The 22,543-nt window shown below is 42.3% G+C and overlaps 2 protein-coding genes across 3 annotated transcripts in view; both read left to right on the top strand.

The window, feature by feature from the left end:
• Positions 1–382: 382 nt before the first annotated feature.
• LOC5518837 (acetyl-CoA acetyltransferase, mitochondrial) lies at positions 383–10,167 on the top strand. The gene is made up of 15 exons (XM_032363594.2): positions 383–482; positions 571–621; positions 1,572–1,689; positions 2,030–2,125; positions 3,014–3,114; positions 3,517–3,609; positions 3,894–3,944; positions 4,029–4,130; positions 4,337–4,388; positions 4,766–4,861; positions 5,283–5,396; positions 5,842–5,906; positions 6,269–6,358; positions 9,100–9,167; positions 9,950–10,167. Exons 1-15 carry the CDS (start codon positions 432–434, stop codon positions 10,068–10,070), a joined length of 1,269 nt encoding a protein of 422 aa, XP_032219485.2. The 5' UTR covers positions 383–431; the 3' UTR covers positions 10,071–10,167.
• A 477-nt stretch (positions 10,168–10,644) lies between these two features.
• The window catches only part of LOC116602256 (transient receptor potential cation channel subfamily A member 1), a 39,974-nt gene continuing 28,075 nt past the window's right edge, over positions 10,645–22,543 (top strand). Inside the window, exons 1-8 of one of the 2 annotated variants that reach the window (XM_048721428.1) lie at positions 10,645–10,984; positions 12,182–12,333; positions 12,483–12,646; positions 16,543–16,883; positions 17,766–18,039; positions 19,375–19,705; positions 21,382–21,578; positions 22,157–22,364. In XM_048721428.1, the coding sequence (XP_048577385.1) occupies positions 10,939–10,984; positions 12,182–12,333; positions 12,483–12,646; positions 16,543–16,883; positions 17,766–18,039; positions 19,375–19,705; positions 21,382–21,578; positions 22,157–22,364 (1,713 nt within the window). In that variant the 5' untranslated portion in view covers positions 10,645–10,938. Of the gene's footprint in view, positions 10,985–11,113; positions 11,285–12,181; positions 12,334–12,482; positions 12,647–16,542; positions 16,884–17,765; positions 18,040–19,374; positions 19,706–21,381; positions 21,579–22,156; positions 22,365–22,543 lie in introns of those variants that run through there. The other variant, XM_048721429.1, reaches the window with a different exon arrangement.

Raw genomic sequence — 22,543 nt, forward strand, 5'->3', positions numbered from 1 at the left:
ACTTTACAACCCCAGCCGCTAGTTTATACCTCCATGTGTGACGTTTACCCGCACCCTTTACTTCATGCCCTCACTCGCGATCTTATACCCGCACATTTATACCCGCAACATTATACGTGCGACTCAATATCCGCACTCACAACTTAATACCCGCACTCACAACTCAATACCCGTACTTGAAACTCGCGAAAGTCACAAAACTTTATCATGCTTTATGGTAATGGCTTTTATTTTTGGGAATAATATAATATGACCGGATTTAATCACGCGCTTATTTTGAGCCAATATTATTTCCTTCAAACAATACACTGAAGTTTAGATAGCTACGGAGGGCACCTGTAGGACTTATGAATGCACATGCATATGTACATGGTGACATGGCTTCGCGCGTGTATTTATGAAGTATATTGCTTGCTAATTTAATTTTCAAAATGGCGGCCGTAATCTTTCGTCTGAATTCTAGAAATATCCCTTACTCTGCTGTATCCTTTTAAAACGAGAGTTTTGTATTTGCAAAGATGTTTATTTTATTTCAAATTACTGTTGTTTGTCCTTGATTTTAAGATCTAGCTTCGACATGCGCATAGGAATTACTCGAAAAATCATCACAACCAACTACACGTGAGTACTATAACTTACTCAAGTACGAAACGAAATCGCATATCTTGTTATCGATGTTAAATATACTTAATGTGATAGGAATTTGTTATAAATCTGTGTTGTCATGTTTCTTGCCCTTTGTGAAATTAGAGTAAAATTTGAACCATTAGACATAAAGCAGTTGTTTTACCACGCACTTCTTTCACGAATGCCACGTTATCCCGTTCTATGTCAGAGGTAGAGAGACACGGAGGGAATCGATCTCAAATATTTAAGATCTTTTGGCAATCGTTTCTATTTTATAACAAGTCAATAGTTGTATTCTCATGGCAACTACTATAAACAGGAATTTCGGCTGTTTAAGATTACCAGACTCTAACATTGTAAACAACATTCCATGTGTGAGGTCACGAAAAAAAAAATATTTCGTTTCTGGTCGGGTGGGCGGTTTTTATTTTTCCATTTTATTATTCCATATTATATTTTCTTCTAATCTCAAAATCAGGCTTCTTACGTGGAAAAATTGATTAATTCAATCAGAGAGTTTCCCTTGTTTAATCCTACGCTACCTTCCTTACAGTAGTAGATTTCACTGACTGACACTAAGGTTGGCTGCGCAGGGAACTAAGGTTTCCCAAGCACACTCTATGGAGTGATTGGATTTCTATCTTTTGTCATTTCTTGTTATTGGGGAGCAGAACTTTAAAGGGTTCAATTCCCCTTACGCATGATGCATTGCATTCACTTTTATGTGCTGTATTGTTTATTTTTGTCACTTGATAAAGTGACCAATTTAATGAAAAAAATGAAAGGAGTCAGTACACCCTACCCATCATGCATTGCATTCACTTTTATGTGTATTGTTTATCTGTCACCTGTTAAAAGGTGTGAATAATTTAAAGGGGTCATTTTAACCTACCCATCATGCATTGCATTCACTTAAAATATCTTGTTTTTTCTTCTGTCGCCAGGAGGTTGTCATAGTGAGTGCAGCCCGTACAGCCATCGGATCGTTTAGAAGTGCTCTCTGTAGTGTTCCTGCCCCTAAGCTTGGTGCTGTCGCAATAAAGCATGCTGTGGAAAGAGCGGGTTGGTAACATGTATATTTAACACTTATTGACTGGTCCGAGGGAAATAGTATGTATTGTGGACCCAAGACCGCTGATGTTTCCTGAGAGTGGGCCAAGTATCAAAGAGAACAAAACAAAAATATAACTCTTTACAATTGATTACAATGGCTATGTTAAAACCAAAAATTTTACAAAGATAAGTCCTTTGAAAATAAAAGTCCAGATGGATTATTTGTCACTGAATGAAAATAATCTTAGTTGTGGCACTACAGCTGCAGCCATTTGAAAATAACATATAACATATACAAAATAACATAACATATATCTAAAGATATCATTTATTATCTGTCTGTTTCTAGGTATTTCCCCTGAGCAGGTTCAGGAGGTCTACATGGGCAATGTATGTGCAGCAGGGATGGGCCAGGCACCGGCCAGGCAGGCGGCACTAGGAGCAGGTACCAGGGGGGTCACTAGCATCAGGGACCAAGGAGGGGGGTCACTAGGGGCAGGGACCAAGAAGGGGGGTCACTAGAGGAGGGTATTGCAGGGGATAAACCAGGGGGTCACTAGGGGAGGGTATCACAGGGGATAAACCAGGGGGGTCACTAGGGGAGGGCATCACAGGGGATAAACCAGGGGGGTCACTAGGGGAGGGCACCACAGGGGATAAGTCATGGGGGTCACTGGGGGAGGGTATCACAGGGGATAAACCAGGGGGGTCACTAGGGGAGGGTATCACAGGGGATAAACCAAGGGGGTCACTAGGGGAGGGTATCACAGTGGATAAACCAGGGGGGTCACTAGGGGAGGGTATCACAGGGGATAAACCAGGGGGGTCACTAGGGGAGGGTATCACAGAGGATAAACCAGGGGGGTCACTAGGGGAGGGTATCACAGGGGATAAACCAAGGGGGTCACTAGGGGAGGGTATCGCAGGGGATAAACCAGGGGGTCACTAGGGGAGGGTATCACAGGGGATAAACCAAGGGAGTCACTAGGGGAGGGTATCACAGGGGATAAACCAGGGGGGTCACTAGGGGAGGGTATCACAGGGGATAAACCAGGGGGGTCACTAGGGGAGGGTATCACAGGGGATAAACCAGGGGGGTCACTAGGGGAGGGTATCGTAGGGGATAAACCAGGGGGGTCACTAGAGGACGGTATCACAGGGGATTAGTCATGGGGGCCACTCCATAGTGCCTCCTTACAAAGAGGCATACCAGACCATGTAAGATTGGGGGGGAGGGCACAACCATGCCCCTATGGGTCATTTCCTTATAATTTTTTTGAAAATATTGAAGGGGTGCAGATGTTGTTTGATACTATCCTTTTCATCTCTCTAGCCCTTCCTATCTCAACACCCTGTACAACTATTAACAAGGTGTGCGCATCTGGAATGAAGTCAATCATGGCGGCAGCACAAAGTCTGATGTGTGGTAGCCAGGTAATCTGAACAACCAATAGTTTTTTTCCCAGAAATAGACACTTGTACTAAAAAAAAGACAGATCATGTGACAAAACAACATAAAAGCTGTGAAATGAATTCTGACTAAGGTGGTTAGTTTACTATCTCTTGAAGGTGAAGTGACTTTTGGCAATTTCTTCATTGCTATGGCATAACGAATATTACATATGTTGTTGATACAGTAACTTGAAATTTATTAATAGTAATAAAAATAATCTATGTAATAAAAATTTTAGAATTCATAATTCCTCCCATCCCTAGTAAGTTTTGCTATGTTACTCTGGCTGCTATTTTCTATTTTACATGTAAACAAGTATTGTCTAGTGGAATTGCAGTGGTTATAATGTAGGTCTTCATAGAGAGCACTTTGTTCTATTCCAGGAAATAATGGTCGCTGGTGGAATGGAAAGCATGTCTAATGTGCCTTTTTATGTCTCAAGGGAGGCTCCCACATATGGAGGCCACAAAATGGAGGTAAAATAGACATACTCAGTAAAGAAACACAAACAAAAGACACAATTACAAAACAGAATGGATTAATTAAAGGATTAAAGATAATATTGTAGAAATGTGTGCTTTTTAATAGCATTTTTTTACTCAAAACACAGTAAATTCTTTAAATTTATCCACTAGTTCAATGAACAATTTGAAGTATAAGCAAGAGCAGGAGGAACAAAGTTAGCTAGATAATTTTTTTTTTTTTTTAATATAGTTTTCAATGTAAGTGATGGTTATTTATAGTTATTCTAATTTTATAGGATGGAATTATCAAAGATGGCTTGTGGGATGTGTACAACCAGTTTCACATGGTAAATTTGATTTAAACCACTTTGAAGATTTGGTCCTCTTGCTTGGGAGACTAAGCCTGTTCCTTTATCACATCACTCTTCCAGGGAGTTTGTGCAGAGAACGCTGCCTCAAAGTACAACATCACTAGAGAAGAACAAGACGATTATGCCATCCATTCCTACAGACGCACAGCTGCTGCTTGGGATGTAAGTAGACTATTCACACCTGGCGTTCTTTCGGGTTTCCTGTGGTGTCACAGGTTCCCTGTGGTTAATGATGTATCCGAAACCCTCTGCCCAGTCCCTCTAGCATCACATCAAACCAAAGGAATCCCACAAGAATGACAAGGGATTAGGCTGCATCATGGTTATGTCATTGTTGTATATTGTTTCTCTGTTTTTTATTTTTGCAGGCAGGGAAATTCAAGCAAGAGGTTGTACCAGTTAATATTCCTCAAAAGAAAGGTTTGTCTTTAAAAATGTATATAAAATGAATAGATTGTGTTACTTTAAGCCTTCTTTTTTCACTCTCCCCCCAAAATTGATAAAGGTGCCTTTCTGGAAAGGCACTTTGACTACTCTGTTTTGTTTATCAGAAGCCTCGCTGCGTAAGGTTACCTTATCCAAGCACACAAAATATTGTATGTCCTTTCAGGGATATCAAATTAGAAGTACAAGAGCTGAAAAGTTCACAGTATTCCCAAAATCACAGTTAGCCCTATGAAAGCAGCACAGCATGGTCTAAAATTTTTGAAGAAACATTGTTGTACAAAATGTTGCGCAGAGTAAAAGTAATTGTGTGTAAACTGCCGTGTAAACTGTGAACTTGTTTTATTTCACAGGCAAACCAGATATTGTTTTCGAGGAGGACGAAGAGTACAAAAAGGTCAGCTTTGAGAAGTTTCCTTCACTGAAGACTGTGTTTAAGAAAGAAAATGGTGAGTCTACCACACCTAAGGTGGTACTGATCATCCAACCCTTCTCCCAGTAGTAGCACTTGACTCGCAGTTGACAGAGCTCTGTATTGCCTGTGCCTCTCACCACTGGGTTCTGGGTTCAATCCCCGGTTCCAACGCGAGTTGACTTAGCTGGTTCTTGCCTTTGCTATGAGGGTTTTTCTACAGGTTCTCAGGTTTTCTTTCCTCCTCCACCCCCCCCCCCCCCCCCAAAAAAAAAAAAAACAATTTTGATCTAAAGGTTGTGTTCTCTGTGGTCAGACATGAGTGGTGGCACCTTCTATGCCATAGACTCGACAATGTTGTATCTGCGCTCTCGTAACCCAGTATTCCAGCTGTAAGGAGGGTGGTTAACTTCCCATTTAATAAAATGATTTATTTGTTTTGTTTCGGTATTTTCCAGGCACTGTGACAGCAGCCAATGCCAGCACTCTGAACGACGGTGCTGCGGCAGTGGTTTTGATGACAAGAGAAGCAGCTGAGAAGAATGGTCTAACACCGCTAGCAAGCATCGTAGGTAAAAGCACTACTTACAATATGTTTGTTGATGTTTTTATTATAATTATTATTGTTGTTGTTGTTGTTGTTGTTGTTACTGTTGCTTTTGCTGTTGTTGTTGTTTTTGATGCCTCTATTGATGGTAGTGTTGTTTTGGAAGTTAACTGAAGGCTAATTTTGTTAAATTTTTATTGCTAAAACAACCGGAAAAATAGCCTGCAAGCAAAGGGACATTCATTTTATAAAAGGAATCTTTGCCAGCTGCTGTTTTGACATCCTATCACAATACCAAGTGCAGGGGAGCATAATTTCCATCGGCTTATTGTGATATTTTCGATTGAATTTGTTAAATAAACAATCAAATTCTGTCTTTCAATTGTTATTCCAAGTTTTTATCACATAATTTATCTTTGTGTCCAAAGAAAACAAGAACAATGTTATAGGTGACTCTTTTTTGTTTTCAGCGTTCGCTGATGCAGCTGTCGCCCCTATCGACTTCCCTATCGCGCCAGCGGCCACCATCCCAAAGGTGATAAATAAAACCTTTTGTCAATCAATTTTAGTGCTGTTTGCTCGGGCCCAATATTTTTTCCCCTAAACTCTCAGGTTTTGTCGCTGCAGGGGGTGGGCCACTGGGGGACACACTTCCTGCAATATTTTCAAAAATTCTTGGCAAATGACCAGTATGGGCTTGGCAGGGCCCATCCCCCCCCCGATATTTCCAAATGTTTCTGTATTGTTCCCCCTCCCTCCCCCCAGTATTTCGAGGCCTGCTATAGCTCTGCCATGTTTCCACGAACTCAATAATTTGACCATTATTTTTTACCTCTCCCATACCCTCACTGTTTTGCTACTGTTTCCTGTACTCTGTATTTATCATCTTTTCTTCAGGTTTTACGACTGGCTCACTTGCGAAAAGACGATATCGACATGTGGGAAATTAACGAGGCTTTCAGTGCCGTGGCTCTAGCCAATATAAAGGTACCACCCTTGGGTACAACCCGGATAGGGGCACTTACACAGTGGTTCCACAATGTACATAGGAAAGCCCCTGAAAGGTCCCACATACAGTCGCACCTCTATTAAGCGGCCCTCTATTGAGCGGTCACCCTCTATTCAACGGTCATTTACCAAAGTCCCGAATTTCCCCCCTTATGTTTACTGTAAATTTGACCTCTATTGAGCGGTCACCCCTATTAAGCGGGCGCGGTCACCAAAGGAGGGTCCCAATTGGTTGATTTCATTGTTTTCACCTCTATTAAACGGTCATATTTGTCAGCATGACAACAGATAGTGCACGTCATATTTCGTCATATTTTTAACTGTCTAATCTAATTACTATGGCTAATCGTCTTGTGAGACTTGTCTGGTCTTGTGCGGACAAGTCGCATCAAATTCCTCGATTACCAATTTCCGCTTTAGCCAGCTAGAAGAAAAACTGTCACCTTCAAATATGTATTCTCAAGAAATCTGGAGTCCATAGCCACCACCTCTGTTCACCCACTTCCCTTTGACTACGACTTTCCCACAGTTCGTAGGTCTCTTGAGATACTTGGTAACCCACGTTGACATCAGTTTGGGAATATGCCCGATAACTTCGTTATCGTCAACTAGAGTATTCGGGTGACCGTCTCCATTCATCACCGTTTTGTCGGCTTTTTCTCTTACGATTGCAACAGCATTCGGATCCTTTATGTTAGTTGGTTCCCGCCGATTATCCAATGTCCCAGTTAGTGGTCCGATGTTGCAGGAGGAAGCCTTGATTATCGCAGAGAAGTTGGGAGTAGATGGCTTTACCGCCTCTAATGGCTGGCTTCAATGTTTCAAAGAGCATTACAACCTGCAAAGAATGGTCACTGCTGGCGAAGACGGGGATGTGAGTTCGGAAACGTTGGAAAGCTGGAATGAGCGAGTAAGAGAAATCACAAGAGGATGGAAGCGGATGGAAGAGGATGGACGAGACCGGGAGTTTTTGGAAAGGACTTCCAGACTCAAGTTTGAATGAGAGAGGAAAGCGCTGCAACGGAGAAAAGTCGGCCAAGCAGAGAAACACGTGGGCATTTTTTGCCAACTCTACTGGAGAGAAAGAAGATCCGATTGTTATCGGAAACGCCGCAAAGCCCCGATGTTTCAAAAACATGAAAAACCTCAAACGGCCGCATGGATGCTGGTACTATTCCAACCCAAAAGCCTGGATGAAGTCAGAAATCATGGAAGAAGTGCTAGGGCGATTGAATGAAAAGCTGAAAAAGAAAAGTAGATACTGCTGTTCATGGACAACGCTCCCCGTCACATCCAATCACTTGCCGATAGTTTCTCAAACATCAAGTTTCTCCCCAAGAATACGACATCAAAGACGCAGCCTCTTGATGCTGGCATCATCGCAAACTGGAAGGCGAAGTACAGGAAAAAGCTACTGAGGTATATCTGCTCCAAAGTTGATGGAGAGCAGACTGCCAGCGACATCGCCAAAGGTGTTAACGTGGCTATGGCAATTGAATGGGGAAAGCAAGCCTGGGACGAGGTATCGCCCGATACCATAGTTAAATGTTTCAAGAAAACAAAGTTGTTCCCCGAGGAAATGGAAGAGGAGGATGATCCCTTTGAAGGCGAGGAAGAGTTACCAGCCCTACAAGAACTTCTCAATAAAGTGGGCGGTTCCTGTGATGCGAGCACGTTTCTCTCTAACGAAGAAGAGATACCGGTTTGTTTGCCACTAGTTGATGCCTTGAATCCACACTGGAGAGAGGACCTACGTGAGGACCTACATGACGAAACAAATTCAGTGTCAAGTCGGCGCTGACGTACAGGTCGTTGGAGATGACGACGATGACCCAGAGCTAAAAGAACCAGCCATTAAGACGGTGCTGCAAGCCGACCGGCTAGCGGAGCAACTCAAAGACTTTGCCCAATTTTATGGACACGAGCAGCTTTCGCTGGCGTTATGTAAAGTAAATGAGTTACTTTACGAGATGAAGCTATCCTCACCAAAAACACAAAAAAGTATAACCGACTTCTTCCCGTCCTCGTAGTCCAATAGTGGACTTCCGTCGATAATATCGACGGGGGAGGGACGACGACGGCGCAGATGCTGGATTTCAGCGCGCACTACCATATTTTTCTTTTAGCATGCGGATATCTAGGTGATGTTACACGCACCGCCGTTGCGCGGAAAAATACGACGCGTGTAACAGGGTCGGATTTGTGAGATTTTGGGTACGGCAACGCGCTGCGAGTTTTTGATTCGACTTCCAAAATCGCGCGAACACTTAATGACGGATATCGACGGAAACGACGCGTGTAATATCACCTTAACGCACTCATTTACTTTACATAACGCCAGCGAAAGTAGCTACTCATGCCCATTGAATTGGGCAAAGCCACAAGAGCCGTAAAAACAAACTGACTAGGCGGTTTCAAACATTTCTGGATCAAATTGGAATGCACCAGGCCGCGTCTTAGGGCTAATATGATTGTTACTGTTGTTTATTATAATAAAAAGTTCTTACGTATAATTACAGCCCGATTTACGCTAATTTAGGGGCGAAACTAGCGAAACCTCTATTAAGCGGTCACTAAGCTAAGTCCCGAGGGTGACCGCTTAATAGAGGTTCGACTGTAATTATTTACATTATGCTCTCTATGGTATACTACCCACTATGCTATACACCAGTGGGCTGTTTTACTGAATCACTTATGGTAATATTGATTTTTTTTATTAGATTCTAGACCTCGACCCCAGCAAAGTCAACATCCATGGAGGTGCCGTCTCTATCGGCCATCCAGTCGGGTAAGGAACGAACTAGTAGATGAAATAATGAGGACAGAATATACCAAGAAGCACGAGCAAACCATGTAAATCTATGCTGCGATTCTCGCATCCTGGATGGCTTACTTCAACTGCTAATATCGTATCCTCATTGGCTAGCTACGAATCTGGCATTCTTATTTACTAACTGCAATTCTCAAATCCTGATTGGCTCACTGCGACTCTTGCATCCTGATTGGCTAGCTGCAATTCTCGCATCCTGATTTGCTTACTGTGATTCTAACTTCCTGATTTGCTAACTGCGATTCTCCCATCCTGATTGGCTAATTGCGATTCTCACATCCTGATTGGCTAACCGCGATTCTCACATCCTGATTGGCTAACTGCGATTCTCCCATCTTGATTGGCTAACTGCGATACTCCCGCCTGATTGGCTAACCGCGATTCTTCCATCCTGATTGGCTAACGGCGATTCTCCCATCCTGATTGGCTAACTGCGATTCTCCCATCCTGATTGGCTAACTGCGATTCTCATATCCTGATTGGCTAACTGCGATTCTCCCACCCTGATTGGCTTACTGCGATTCTCACATCCTGATTGGCTAACTGCGATTCTCCCACCCTGATTGGCTAACTGCGATTCTCACATCCTGATTGGCTAACTGCGATTCTCCCACCCTGATCGGCTAACTGCGATTCTTGCATCCTGATTGGATAGCGTTCTGTCTTTTTCTGCGCTGCCACTGTTGTGCTCGTACTGCAAATGCATGCCTTATTTCACAATCCTTATGCTTCTCTTCCAGGATGTCGGGCGCTCGTCTCATCAGTCACATGACGTACAATCTCGCCCCGGGAGCGCTCGGACTTGCTGCCATCTGTAACGGTGGCGGAGGAGCTTCGGCAATGATTCTCCGAAAACTTTGATAAGCTATCGAATTGTTTGCATGAAGGCATGGTGTATATACAGATATAGGGCACTTGGTATTTTGCTTACGATAGTCAATAAATGTGGGAAATTGTTGTTTGCGACTTTCTTTTGTAGTCAATTACTTACTTACGTAGTCCTACAGAAGTCCTACCCCTTCTCCTAGCTTCAATTTCGGTTCAACCTGGATATTCAAGCATGGCTCCTCCTTCTGTTGCATGCATGTTGCATAATGGGTCACGAGTTTTGAAGAATGAAAGGCTGATTTAGACTGCACGATTTAGTCGTATCCGACCTGCCCGCTATACCTTTACAACTCCTAGTCGTAGAGTGTAAAGCATCCTAGGACTCCGCTACGATGCTCAAATGAGAAAGTCGTAGTGTGTCATTTAGGGCTTAGACATGTCGTAGGCAGGTCGTATTCGACTAAATCGTGCTGTCTAAATTAGCCTTGAGATTTTTAGAGACATCCAGAAAAAAAGAGTTAATGTTAATATAATTTTGGAAGGGTCACAGCTTTCGAGGTTTTCACACGCACGTTAGTCACATGTTACTCGTTTGTCACGTGTAGTAGTTTTTGTCTCGATCCCACCAGCAGTCCAGATTGAAATATATCTCTCCTATCGTGCGCACTAACATAATATGAAGATGCGCTGAATAACAAAGCGGTTTATTCACATAAACTCTAGCTGGTCGCAAGAGTTTCAAGAAGCTACCAAAGACGAATTACAATTGAACCTAATGTATGAAAAAAAACTTCGAAGCAACGGTGGGGTTCTAAATGAAACTGTCGCTTCTCTGTGAATTACTTTTCAAGCGACAACGACAGATGTACCCTGCTAGAGAAGAGTCCTGTTTAAATCAAACATGGCAGAACCAGCTTTTATTATATGGGACCCAAACATTGTAAGAGGTAAGATCATTTAATGATTCACAATTATAACCAAGAATACACGAAATACAACTAGTATGAACAATTAAATTTCTGTCTTTTTTTAATACTGTATATAAGACAATGAATAATAGGCTGTTACTATGCCAACACACAGCGTGACGTATTCTAATGTTAATTTAGTTAAACATGGTTCGAATCATTGACTCTGAAAAGCGATCGTTCGTGTTTATTATAAGGAGTTTTAATCATTAATAGCAAGGACGGTAGCCCTACCGCTGCACTGTGTAATCGACATGTCTTCGAGGGAAACTAAGAGAGGTAACGTTTATTATATAAACAACATCAAGTCAAAGACAACTCCAAGTACAATTCTCTTAACGGGAGTTATTCTAAGCTGTTTTGGTACTTTTGGTGACTTACGAAAAAATGGATTAATCGATAAAAGACAAATAGATCGGTGAATTGAACAAAGTCTGAATCTTTGAGGTTACGGAACAGCTCCATATCGAAGTATCGAAGTATTTATATTGAAACCCAACCAACCTAGATGACATTCGTATTCTATACCGATTCCCGGCCTCTATAATATACCCCGTATAGCCACCGGGATTTTGCGAAAATAATGGCCGGGAAACGGGATTTGGACCCCCTTCAGGACCCTGTATTAATATTGATTTCACGTTCTGCGCTGCCAGAAAGACCTCTCATCAATCTAATTTATGGGTTCACCACCTTTCATTAATCTCCATCCAAGCTGTTCTTAGTCTCTCGCGCAGCAACCAGCCTTTGTGTCGGTCACGCGTCCCGATTCAAGGTGCAGATTGTGCTGTCTAAATCAGCTCTAAGCCATTCTGGGCTCATTTTCCCATGGCTCGAAAGCAGTGGCATTTTATGACGACTTTTACAATGCCAGTGCTAATAATAACACTTCACAGAAAAACGGATCACGAAGCAGTAATGCAAGGAAGCTATTGGAAATCATGTCATTAACATAGTTATCACTTTCCATTTCTCTTCTTTCTAATTAAAAGTTACCTACAAATGAGTTGCAGCAGCTGTTACGGCATTCCATCTCTCTTCTACTTTCTCTGACGCTTTCAACCCAACACTATATCTAGATATGCTACAACCTACAAGGAAAAAGCACAAAGTAAAGGAAAAAAAATTGGGATGATATTTTCTAGCCACTTAGTTTTCATTGATTTTTGTTTACAGTTAAACCAATGATTGGAAATAATGAGATAAAAGAAATGAAGACGTTCGCGCCCTCCCCGCGCGTCGTAAGCACCGATGATACCCAGCAAGCATTGCGAAGGTTGTGCATTGCCGCACAGGAAGACCACGAAGATGAAATTCGCTATTTTAAGGTGATTAAATTACATATAATTAACTTGAACTTTAAACTTGTATAAAAAAAGGCTAATCCCAGGGTTGAGCGACAGGAACTGCCACAGGTAGCCACACATCTCTCCAGCCTAGATAGTCTAGCATTATGTCTTCTGCTACTTTAACCCAGAACCTGTCGAACCTCGTTAACTGCAAAGACAGTGTAGGCTTCACCATACTCCAGCACGTGGCGAGGCTTGATAAACCGGAGATCCTTGAGATTCTGCTGGATGCTGGCGCTGATATCGACACCAAGGGACCGGAGGGATATACGGCATTGCACCTTGCAACTAGGTAAGACTTTCGTAAGAGGGATAGCTAGGGATAGCTATCATATGAGGGATAGCTATAATATGAGGGATATATATAATATGAGGGATAGCTATCATATGAGGGATAGCTATAATATGAGGGATAGCTACACATGTGAGATTGTTGAGTGATAGCTACACATGTGAGATTGTTGAGTGATAGCTACACATGTGAGATTGTTGAGTGATAGCTACACATGTGAGATTGTTGAGTGATAGCTACACCTGTGAGATTGTTGAGTGATAGCTACAGATGTGAGAGTGTGTCAGGGATAGCTACACATGTGAGATTGTTGAGTGATAGCTACACATGTGAAATTGTTGAGTGATAGCTACACATGTGAGAGTGTGTCAGGGATAGCTACACATGTGAGAGTGTGTGAGTGATAGCTACACATGTGAGAGTGTGTGAGTGATAGCTACACATGTGAGAGTGTGTGAGTGATAGCTACACATGTGAGAATGTGTGAGTGATAGCTACACATTTGAGAGTGTGTGAGTGATAGCTACACATGTGAGATTGTTGAGTGATAGCTACACATGTGAGAGTGTGTGAGTGATAGCTACACATGTGAGATTGTGTGAGTGATAGCTACACATGTGAGATTGTGTGAGTGATAGCTACACATGTGAGATTGTTGAGTGATAGTTACACATGTGAGAGTGTGTGAGTGATAGCTACACATGTGAGATTGTTGAGTGATAGCTACACATGTGGGATTGTTGAGTGATAGCTACACGTGAGATTGTTGAGTGATAGCTACACATGTGAGATTGTTGAGTGATAGCTACACCTGTGAGAGTGTGTGAGTGATAGCTACACATGTGAGAGTGTGTGAGTGATAGCTACACATGTGAGATTGTTGAGTGATAGCTACACCTGTGAGATTGTTGAGTGATAGCTACAGATGTGAGAGTGTGTCAGGGATAGCTACACATGTGAGATTGTTGAGTGATAGCTACACATGTGAAATTGTTGAGTGATAGCTACACATGTGAGAGTGTGTCAGGGATAGCTACACATGTGAGAGTGTGTGAGTGATAGCTACACATGTGAGATTGTGTGAGTGATAGCTACACATGTGAGATTGTGTGAGTGATAGCTACACATGTGAGATTGTGTGAGTGATAGCTACACATGTGAGATTGTTGAGTGATAGTTACACATGTGAGAGTGTGTGAGTGATAGCTACACATGTGAGATTGTTGAGTGATAGCTACACATGTGGGATTGTTGAGTGATAGCTACACATGTGAGATTGTTGAGTGATAGCTACACATGTGAGATTGTTGAGTGATAGCTACACCTGTGAGAGTGTGTGAGTGATAGCTACACATGTGAGAGTGTGTGAGTGATAGCTACACATGTGAGATTGTTGAGTGATAGCTACACCCGTGAGATTGTTGAGTGATAGCTACAGATGTGAGAGTGTGTCAGGGATAGCTACACATGTGAGATTGTTGAGTGATAGCTACACATGTGAAATTGTTGAGTGATAGCTACACATGTGAGAGTGTGTCAGGGATAGCTACACATGTGAGAGTGTGTGAGTGATAGCTACACATGTGAGAGTGTGTGAGTGATAGCTACACATGTGAGAGTGTGTGAGTGATAGCTACACATGTGAGAATGTGTGAGTGATAGCTACACATTTGAGAGTGTGTGAGTGATAGCTACACATGTGAGATTGTTGAGTGATAGCTACACATGTGAGAGTGTGTGAGTGATAGCTACACATGTGAGATTGTGTGAGTGATAGTTACACATGTGAGATTGTGTGAGTGATAGCTACACATGTGAGATTGTTGAGTGATAGTTACACATGTGAGAGTGTGTGAGTGATAGCTACACATGTGAGATTGTTGAGTGATAGTTACACATGTGAGAGTGTGTGAGTGATAGCTACACATGTGAGATTGTTGAGTGATAGCTACACATGTGGGATTGTTGAGTGATAGCTACACATGTGAGATTGTTGAGTGATAGCTACACATGTGAGATTGTTGAGTGATAGCTACACCTGTGAGAGTGTGTGAGTGATAGCTACACATGTGAGAGTGTGTGAGTGATAGCTACACATGTGAGATTGTTGAGTGATAGCTACACCCGTGAGATTGTTGAGTGATAGCTACAGATGTGAGAGTGTGTCAGGGATAGCTACACATGTGAGATTGTTGAGTGATAGCTACACATGTGAAATTGTTGAGTGATAGCTACACATGTGAGAGTGTGTCAGGGATAGCTACACATGTGAGAGTGTGTGAGTGATAGCTACACATGTGAGAGTGTGTGAGTGATAGCTACACATGTGAGAGTGTGTGAGTGATAGCTACACATGTGAGAATGTGTGAGTGATAGCTACACATTTGAGAGTGTGTGAGTGATAGCTACACATGTGAGATTGTTGAGTGATAGCTACACATGTGAGAGTGTGTGAGTGATAGCTACACATGTGAGATTGTGTGAGTGATAGTTACACATGTGAGATTGTGTGAGTGATAGCTACACATGTGAGATTGTTGAGTGATAGTTACACATGTGAGAGTGTGTGAGTGATAGCTACACATGTGAGATTGTTGAGTGATAGCTACACATGTGAGAGTGTGTGAGTGATAGCTACACATGTGAGAGTGTGTCAGGGATAGCTACACATGTGAGAGTGTGTGAGTGATAGCTACACATGTGAGATTGTGTGAGTGATAGCTACACATGTGAGATTGTGTGAGTGATAGCTACACATGTGAGATTGTTGAGTGATAGTTACACATGTGAGAGTGTGTGAGTGATAGCTACACATGTGAGATTGTTGAGTGATAGCTACACATGTGGGATTGTTGAGTGATAGCTACACATGTGAGATTGTTGATTGTTAGCTACACATGTGAGATTGTTGAGTGATAGCTACACCTGTGAGAGTGTGTGAGTGATAGCTACACATGTGAGAGTGTGTGAGTGATAGCTACACATGTGAGATTGTTGAGTGATAGCTACACCTGTGAGATTGTTGAGTGATAGCTACAGATGTGAGATTGTTGAGTGATAGCTACACATGTGAGATTGTTGAGTGATAGCTACACCTGTGAGATTGTTGAGTGATAGCTACAGATGTGAGAGTGTGTCAGGGATAGCTACACATGTGAGATTGTTGAGTGATAGCTACACATGTGAAATTGTTGAGTGATAGCTACACATGTGAGAGTGTGTCAGGGATAGCTACACATGTGAGAGTGTGTGAGTGATAGTTACACATGTGAGAGTGTGTGAGTGATAGCTACACATGTGAGAATGTGTGAGTGATAGCTACACATTTGAGAGTGTGTGAGTGATAGCTACACATGTGAGATTGTTGAGTGATAGCTACACATGTGAGAGTGTGTGAGTGATAGCTACACATGTGAGATTGTGTGAGTGATAGCTACACATGTGAGATTGTGTGAGTGATAGCTACACATGTGAGATTGTTGAGTGATAGTTACACATGTGAGAGTGTGTGAGTGATAGCTACACATGTGAGATTGTTGAGTGATAGCTACACATGTGAGAGTGTGTGAGTGATAGCTACACATGTAAGATTGTGTGAGTGATAGCTACACATGTGAGAGTGTGTGAGTGATAGCTACACATGTGAGAATGCGTGAGTGATAGCTACATATGTGAGAGTGTGTGAGTGATAGCTACACATGTGGGATTGTTGAGTGATAGCTACACATGTGAGAGTATGTGAGGGATAGCTACACATGTGAGAGTGTTGAGTGATAGCTACACATGTGAGAGTGTGTGAGGGATAGCTACACATGTGAGAGTGTGCGAGGGATAGCTACACATGTGAGCAGGAGCCTATAATTTATTCCCTGAATTTTTTGTCTTCACAATTTCAGATTCAACTGCTATGAATGTGTCAAAATCCTCTTACAACATAACGCTGACCAGACTGTGGGCACGGACGAAGGCACGTTGGCCATGCACGCCGCCTCCAGACACGGTTACCAGGCTATAACGAAACTTCTATTAGACTCCAGCCACACATGCGTAAACTCCACGATGTTAGGTGACTTGACTCCGTTAGCTATGTCTTGCATGAATGGGCATTACGAGACGTGTAAGCTTTTGATTGACTCCGGTGCTAACATCGTGTGTGTGAACGTAGAGAAAAGGACGCCGTTACACTTGGCTGCGATACAGGGGGATCATCACGTGGTTAAGCTACTTATTGATTCAGGTAAGTTATACAGATCTTACTAAACTAATATTAGTCCATACAGGGGGATCATCAAGTGGTTAAGCTACTTATTGATTCAGGTAAGTTATACAGATCTTACTGCACCAGGCACGTACACATGAGGGTGCGCGCGCACACCTCTTCCCCCCCCCCCCCCCCCCCACACCTCCCCCCTCTTGGCGACCAAAAAGTGGGTCATTCCTTGTTAAGGAATCTTCAATTCAAATACTATTCTTTTTCCATATGATACCTAACTGCGCACCCCTCCCCCCCTCAGCCAATCCTGGGTACGCGCCTGTGCACTAATATTATTCCATGGCCCTGTATTGAGCCACTTCGAGGGTTGGGTTGGGGGAATTCCGTGGGTGTAAAGGGCTTCTGAAAGAAATGCTTCCATTGGTGTAAGGTATGGATCTTTTCTGGATTTTGTTGAAGCATTGCATTCTACTATGACGTAGGCAGTGAGAGCCTAGAGTGAATAAGCCCAAATAGTAGTGCCCAAAAACTGCTGTAGATCTGGCAGTTATCTTGCAAGGAGTTGTTCTCCCTGGAAATAGGGCTCGAATCTCCTCTCGGCGGAGGTTTTTGCTGTACGCATTGCTTGTGGATGGTCAGCCGACCTATTCACACTAGCGAATAAAGCTTTAAGTCCTATTCACACTAGCGAAGTAACTTTTAAGTCCTATTCACACTAGCGAAGGAACCTTTAAGTCCTATTCACACTAGCGAAGGAAGCTGGACGGTGAGGGAAGCGGAGAAGCAATGGCACAAAACGGATCTGTTCCACAAAATGTATCTTCCGCAGCCCGTTTTTTTGCTGGCTGGGGAAGATGTCCACCAACATGCCAACCTCATCCTCAACCTATGATATTTTGCTTTTAGCAATATCAAAGGGCATCAAACTCGGCGACTTCATCGATGTTCTTGATTACGAGTTCAACACTCCACTACACCTGGCCTGCACTTACGGCCGCGAGGAGGCTGTGCATGAACTTTTGAAAAACGGTGCTGATGTCAATGCGCAGTGCATGGGCTCCGGGGAGACACCGCTGCATATATCCGCAAGGCGCAACAAAGTGATGATAATGGAGGAATTGCTAGCTAAGGGAGCTACGGTCGACTGCCGTGATTCTGCGTCAAGAACGCCCTTGCATAGGTAAGAGAAAGCTTTTGTGGCAGCATTTGCAAAAACAATTTGAAATCGATGTTGCGCGTTTTACAACCGGCGAACCAACTTTTGTCACAGCAAAAAATAAACGGTTCTTTCTGTTGATCCGCCATATTGATGTGCGACTTTCGTTCTTCAACTAATGACAAACCTTCTTTCGACTGCTTCCGTATGCTTGACGTCTTTTTGCTGCGAGACAAGTATGGTTGCTGTAGTAATACGGCTACATCTCCGAGTCTTGTTGCAAAAAGTAGAATCATCTTCTACTTTCTGCAGCAAACTTTTTCTAGCAACAAAAAAAGTTGCTGCAGCAAAAGTTGGTTCGCCGGTAGAAAAACGCGCAACATCGCTCTCGAATTTTTTATTCAGCAATGCTGAGACTCGGAGATATAAACCGTATTACTACAGCAACCCAACTTGTCTTTGTCACTTTAAGTTGCAACTGGTCTCGCAAAACAAAAATAATTGCAAGTCGCACCCGCCATGTAACACGTGAACTTTTTTCTGAGACTTGAAGACATTTCTCGCCGAAAGTAGAAGTGAGTTCTACTTTTCGTGCGACTTTGAGGGAAAAAAAAAACAAGTTACAAAGGGAGTGTGTCACACGTAAGAAAAGGCGCGTGCGACTTTTGCAATTAATTTTTTTGCGAGACAAATTGCAAGAGAAAAAAAACGTACGTGTGACAAGGCCTTTAGATGTTAGTGTTTCTTCACTTTCAAGCCTTTTATCTGATTTACTCGAACCTCACTTGTCAACTAGCTTTCAAATAATGCGCATCAGAACACAATGGCTCCTTCCGGTTATCAACCGGTTTCAGTCAAAACCATGCTTCTCGCATGCTGATTGGCTAACTTAAACAATGTCACGAGGCTACTTCCGGTCAATTTCTTAACAATCTCCGATGATTTTTAATGGAAACGCGAAAAATATTTCAAAACTGTAAAAGCAGCGTGTCTATTGGTAGTTTCTTCGAGGATGTGACTGACTATTTAGACAGGATGACCTGTTAATTAGCGCAGATTCTAATAGATTCTTTTTTCTCTTGTTGGTTGAGGTTCCGTCGCCCCACCGAAGGTAAACTGGTGACAATACCAGGGCCGTAGCCGGTAAAATTTTGATGGTTATTTTTTTCACAATTGTAAGGTATGAGATTTTGCTGGATTAATCATCCAGTGGCTAGCTTTGCCTCGGTAAAATTTTGATTCTGGCTACGGGGCTGAATACCGCTTTAAAACTGTGTCTTGTTGGCCATGGTAACGCGCGAGCCGTGTATAATTTGATCATTCACTTATTGAGTGTACTTTTTTTTTCTTATTTCAAAGAGCTGCGTTTGGTAACCAAATCCCAGCCGTCCAGTTGCTCATCTCAAAGGGCGCCACTAAAGATGCCCGCGACTCCGAAACCAATACTCCATTTCTATTGGCTGTTAAGTATAACAAGACTCAAGCAGCCGCTGAGCTGTTGAAACGCGGCGCCGATATAAAAGCGAAAAACCTGTTTTTCCTGTCAAGTCTGCATTTGGCGGTTTCTCTTCACAAAGACTGCGAGACGCTGAAATTGTTATTGGAATGGGATGATGGAAGTTTGTTGAGTGCAACGGATCTTAATCTACAGACTCCTCTGCATTTTGCTGCCGCTAGAGGAAGCCCCGAGGTGAGTATCATCACCATACCATCATCAGCATCATCACCACCATCATCAGCACTGTCATCATCCTCTTTTTAACCATACCATCATTATCACCATCGCTACCATCATCATTATCATCATTGCCACCATCATTGCCATTATCATCATTGCCATCATCAACATCATTATTATCATTATCATCAGATAATCACCATCATCGTCAAGAATTGTGAGATCGATGCAAAAGACGTCAATGACCAATACCCCATTTACATCGTAGAATATTAATCTTCTGCTCGGCAAGAATTGCGAGATCGATGCAAAAGATGCAATGACCAATACCCCTTTTACATCGTAGAGTATTAATCTTCTGCTCGGCAAGAATTGTGAGATCGATGCAAAAGACGTCAATGACCAATACCTATTTTACATCGTAGAGCATTAATCTTCTGCTCGGCAAGAATTGTGAGATCGATGCAAAAGACCTCAATGACCAATACCCCATTTACATCGTAGAGTATTAATCTTCTGCTCGGCAAGAATTGCGAGATCGATGCAAAAGATGCAATGACCAATACCCCTTTTACATCGTAGAGTATTAATCTTCTGCTCGGCAAGAATTGTGAGATCGATGCAAAAGACGTCAATGACCAATACCTATTTTACATCGTAGAGCATTAATCTTCTGCTCGGCAAGAATTGTGAGATCGATGCAAAAGACGTCAATGACCAATACCCCATTTACATCGTAGAGTATTAATCTTCTGCTCGGCAAGAATTGCGAGATCGATGCAAAAGACGTCAATGACCAATACCCCTTTTACATCGTAGAGTATTAATCTTCTGCTCGGCAAGAATTGTGAGATCGATGCAAAAGACGTCAATGACCAATACCTATTTTATATCGTAGAGCATTAATCTTCTGCTCGGCAAGAATTGTGATATCGATGCAAAAGACGTCAATGACCAATACCCCTTTTACATTGTAGAGTATTAATCTTCTGCTCGGCAAGAATTGCGAGATCGATGCAAAAGACGTCAATGACCAATACCCCTTTTACATCGTAGAGTATTAATCTTCTGCTCGGCAAGAATTTTGAGATCGATGCAAAAGACGTCAATGACCAATACCTATTTTATATCGTAGAGCATTAATCTTCTGCTCGGCAAGAATTGTGATATCGATGCAAAAGACGTCAATGACCAATACCCCTTTTACATTGTAGAGTATTAATCTTCTGCTCGGCAAGAATTTTGAGATCGATGCAAAAGACGTCAATGACCAATACCTATTTTATATCGTAGAGCATTAATCTTCTGCTCGGCAAGAATTGTGATATCGATGCAAAAGACGTCAATGACCAATACCCCTTTTACATTGTAGAGTATTAATCTTCTGCTCGGCAAGAATTTTGAGATCGATGCAAAAGACGTCAATGACCAATACCTATTTTATATCGTAGAGCATTAATCTTCTGCTCGGCAAGAATTGTGAGATCGATGCAAAAGACGTCAATGACCAATACCCATTTTACATCGTAGAGTATTATTCTTCTGCTTGGCAAGAATTGTGAGATCGATGCAAAAGACGCCAATGACCAATACCCATTTTACATCGTAGAGTATTAATCTTCTGCTCGGCAAGAATTGTGAGATCGATGCAAAAGACGCCAATGACCAATGTCCATTTTACATCGTAGAGTATTAATCTTCTGCTCGGCAAGAATTGTGAGATCGATGCAAAAGACGCCAATGACCAATGTCCCCTTCATATCGCGGCGAGTAACGGTTCAGTGGAGGCTGCCCGCATTCTGGCTCATCACTCTCCCGAAGCGGTCTTCTCCAGGGATTCGTACGGACATACTCCAATACACAAGGCCGCTTCTCATGGCTACTGGTGAGTCTTCGAATTCTGTTTACACAAGGCCGCCTAGTCCTTACTCGGGTTTCCTGTCCTTGGCGATGATCCATGAGACAGTTTGCAAAGTTTGGGGTCTGGAAGGATCTTACCAACAGGACCACACATCGGGGAGATGGATTTCTTAGACGTCACATCTCTTAAAAACAATTTAAGCACACAAGCGAGGCTTTTTCATGTCGGAGGTGGTTTAACATTTTATAAACGTCTCATTTTTTTATGGTAAAATAAGCATATTTTAGAAGTAATATATATATATATATATTTTCCGGTCACATCAAGTAAAGAGTGATGTCACTCTGAATTATTGTATATTTTAGGTATGCATTTATGCATTTATTTATTTATATATTTTGAACTTAAAGAATGTCGATCAACCACTGAAAGATTGAAGTTTAATACCTTATTAACGATATTATTTATTTATTTACTTACTTACTTACTTACTTACTTACTACTGTGCGGGAGCCAGATTGATCTTATTTAATAGCATGTAAACAATAAGTTTCAATCTCGTCGTATTTGTTTCTAATATCGCCATCAACGTTTCTTTAAAGGAAGACGTGTGAAGCCCTTCTTAAAAATATGTCGTCAACTCGTCTCCGAGACTTGAACTTCCAGACACCGCTCCATTCAGCAGTGACGTCTGGGTCCATCCAAACGGTCAAGACATTCCTTGGACGCACCATGGACTCTAACGTCCTCCTGGAGATGCAGGACAGTAACGGCAACACGGCGCTGCATCTTGCGTGTGCAAACGACGAGGTGAAGTATCACCCTTGCATATCTGTGACAATGCTGTATTTGATATGAAGGATTTTTAGCAAGGGCGACTGCAACTTGGAAAGCGACGGCAGAAAACATTGAAAACTTAAAGAACCAGACGTGAAATGTACTCTGAAATGGATTCTGTCTGATACATTTCAGCAGTTTTTCTTAAAACT

Source organism: Nematostella vectensis, chromosome 14 (assembly GCF_932526225.1).
Source record: "Nematostella vectensis chromosome 14, jaNemVect1.1, whole genome shotgun sequence".
Classification (NCBI taxonomy): domain Eukaryota; kingdom Metazoa; phylum Cnidaria; class Anthozoa; order Actiniaria; family Edwardsiidae; genus Nematostella; species Nematostella vectensis.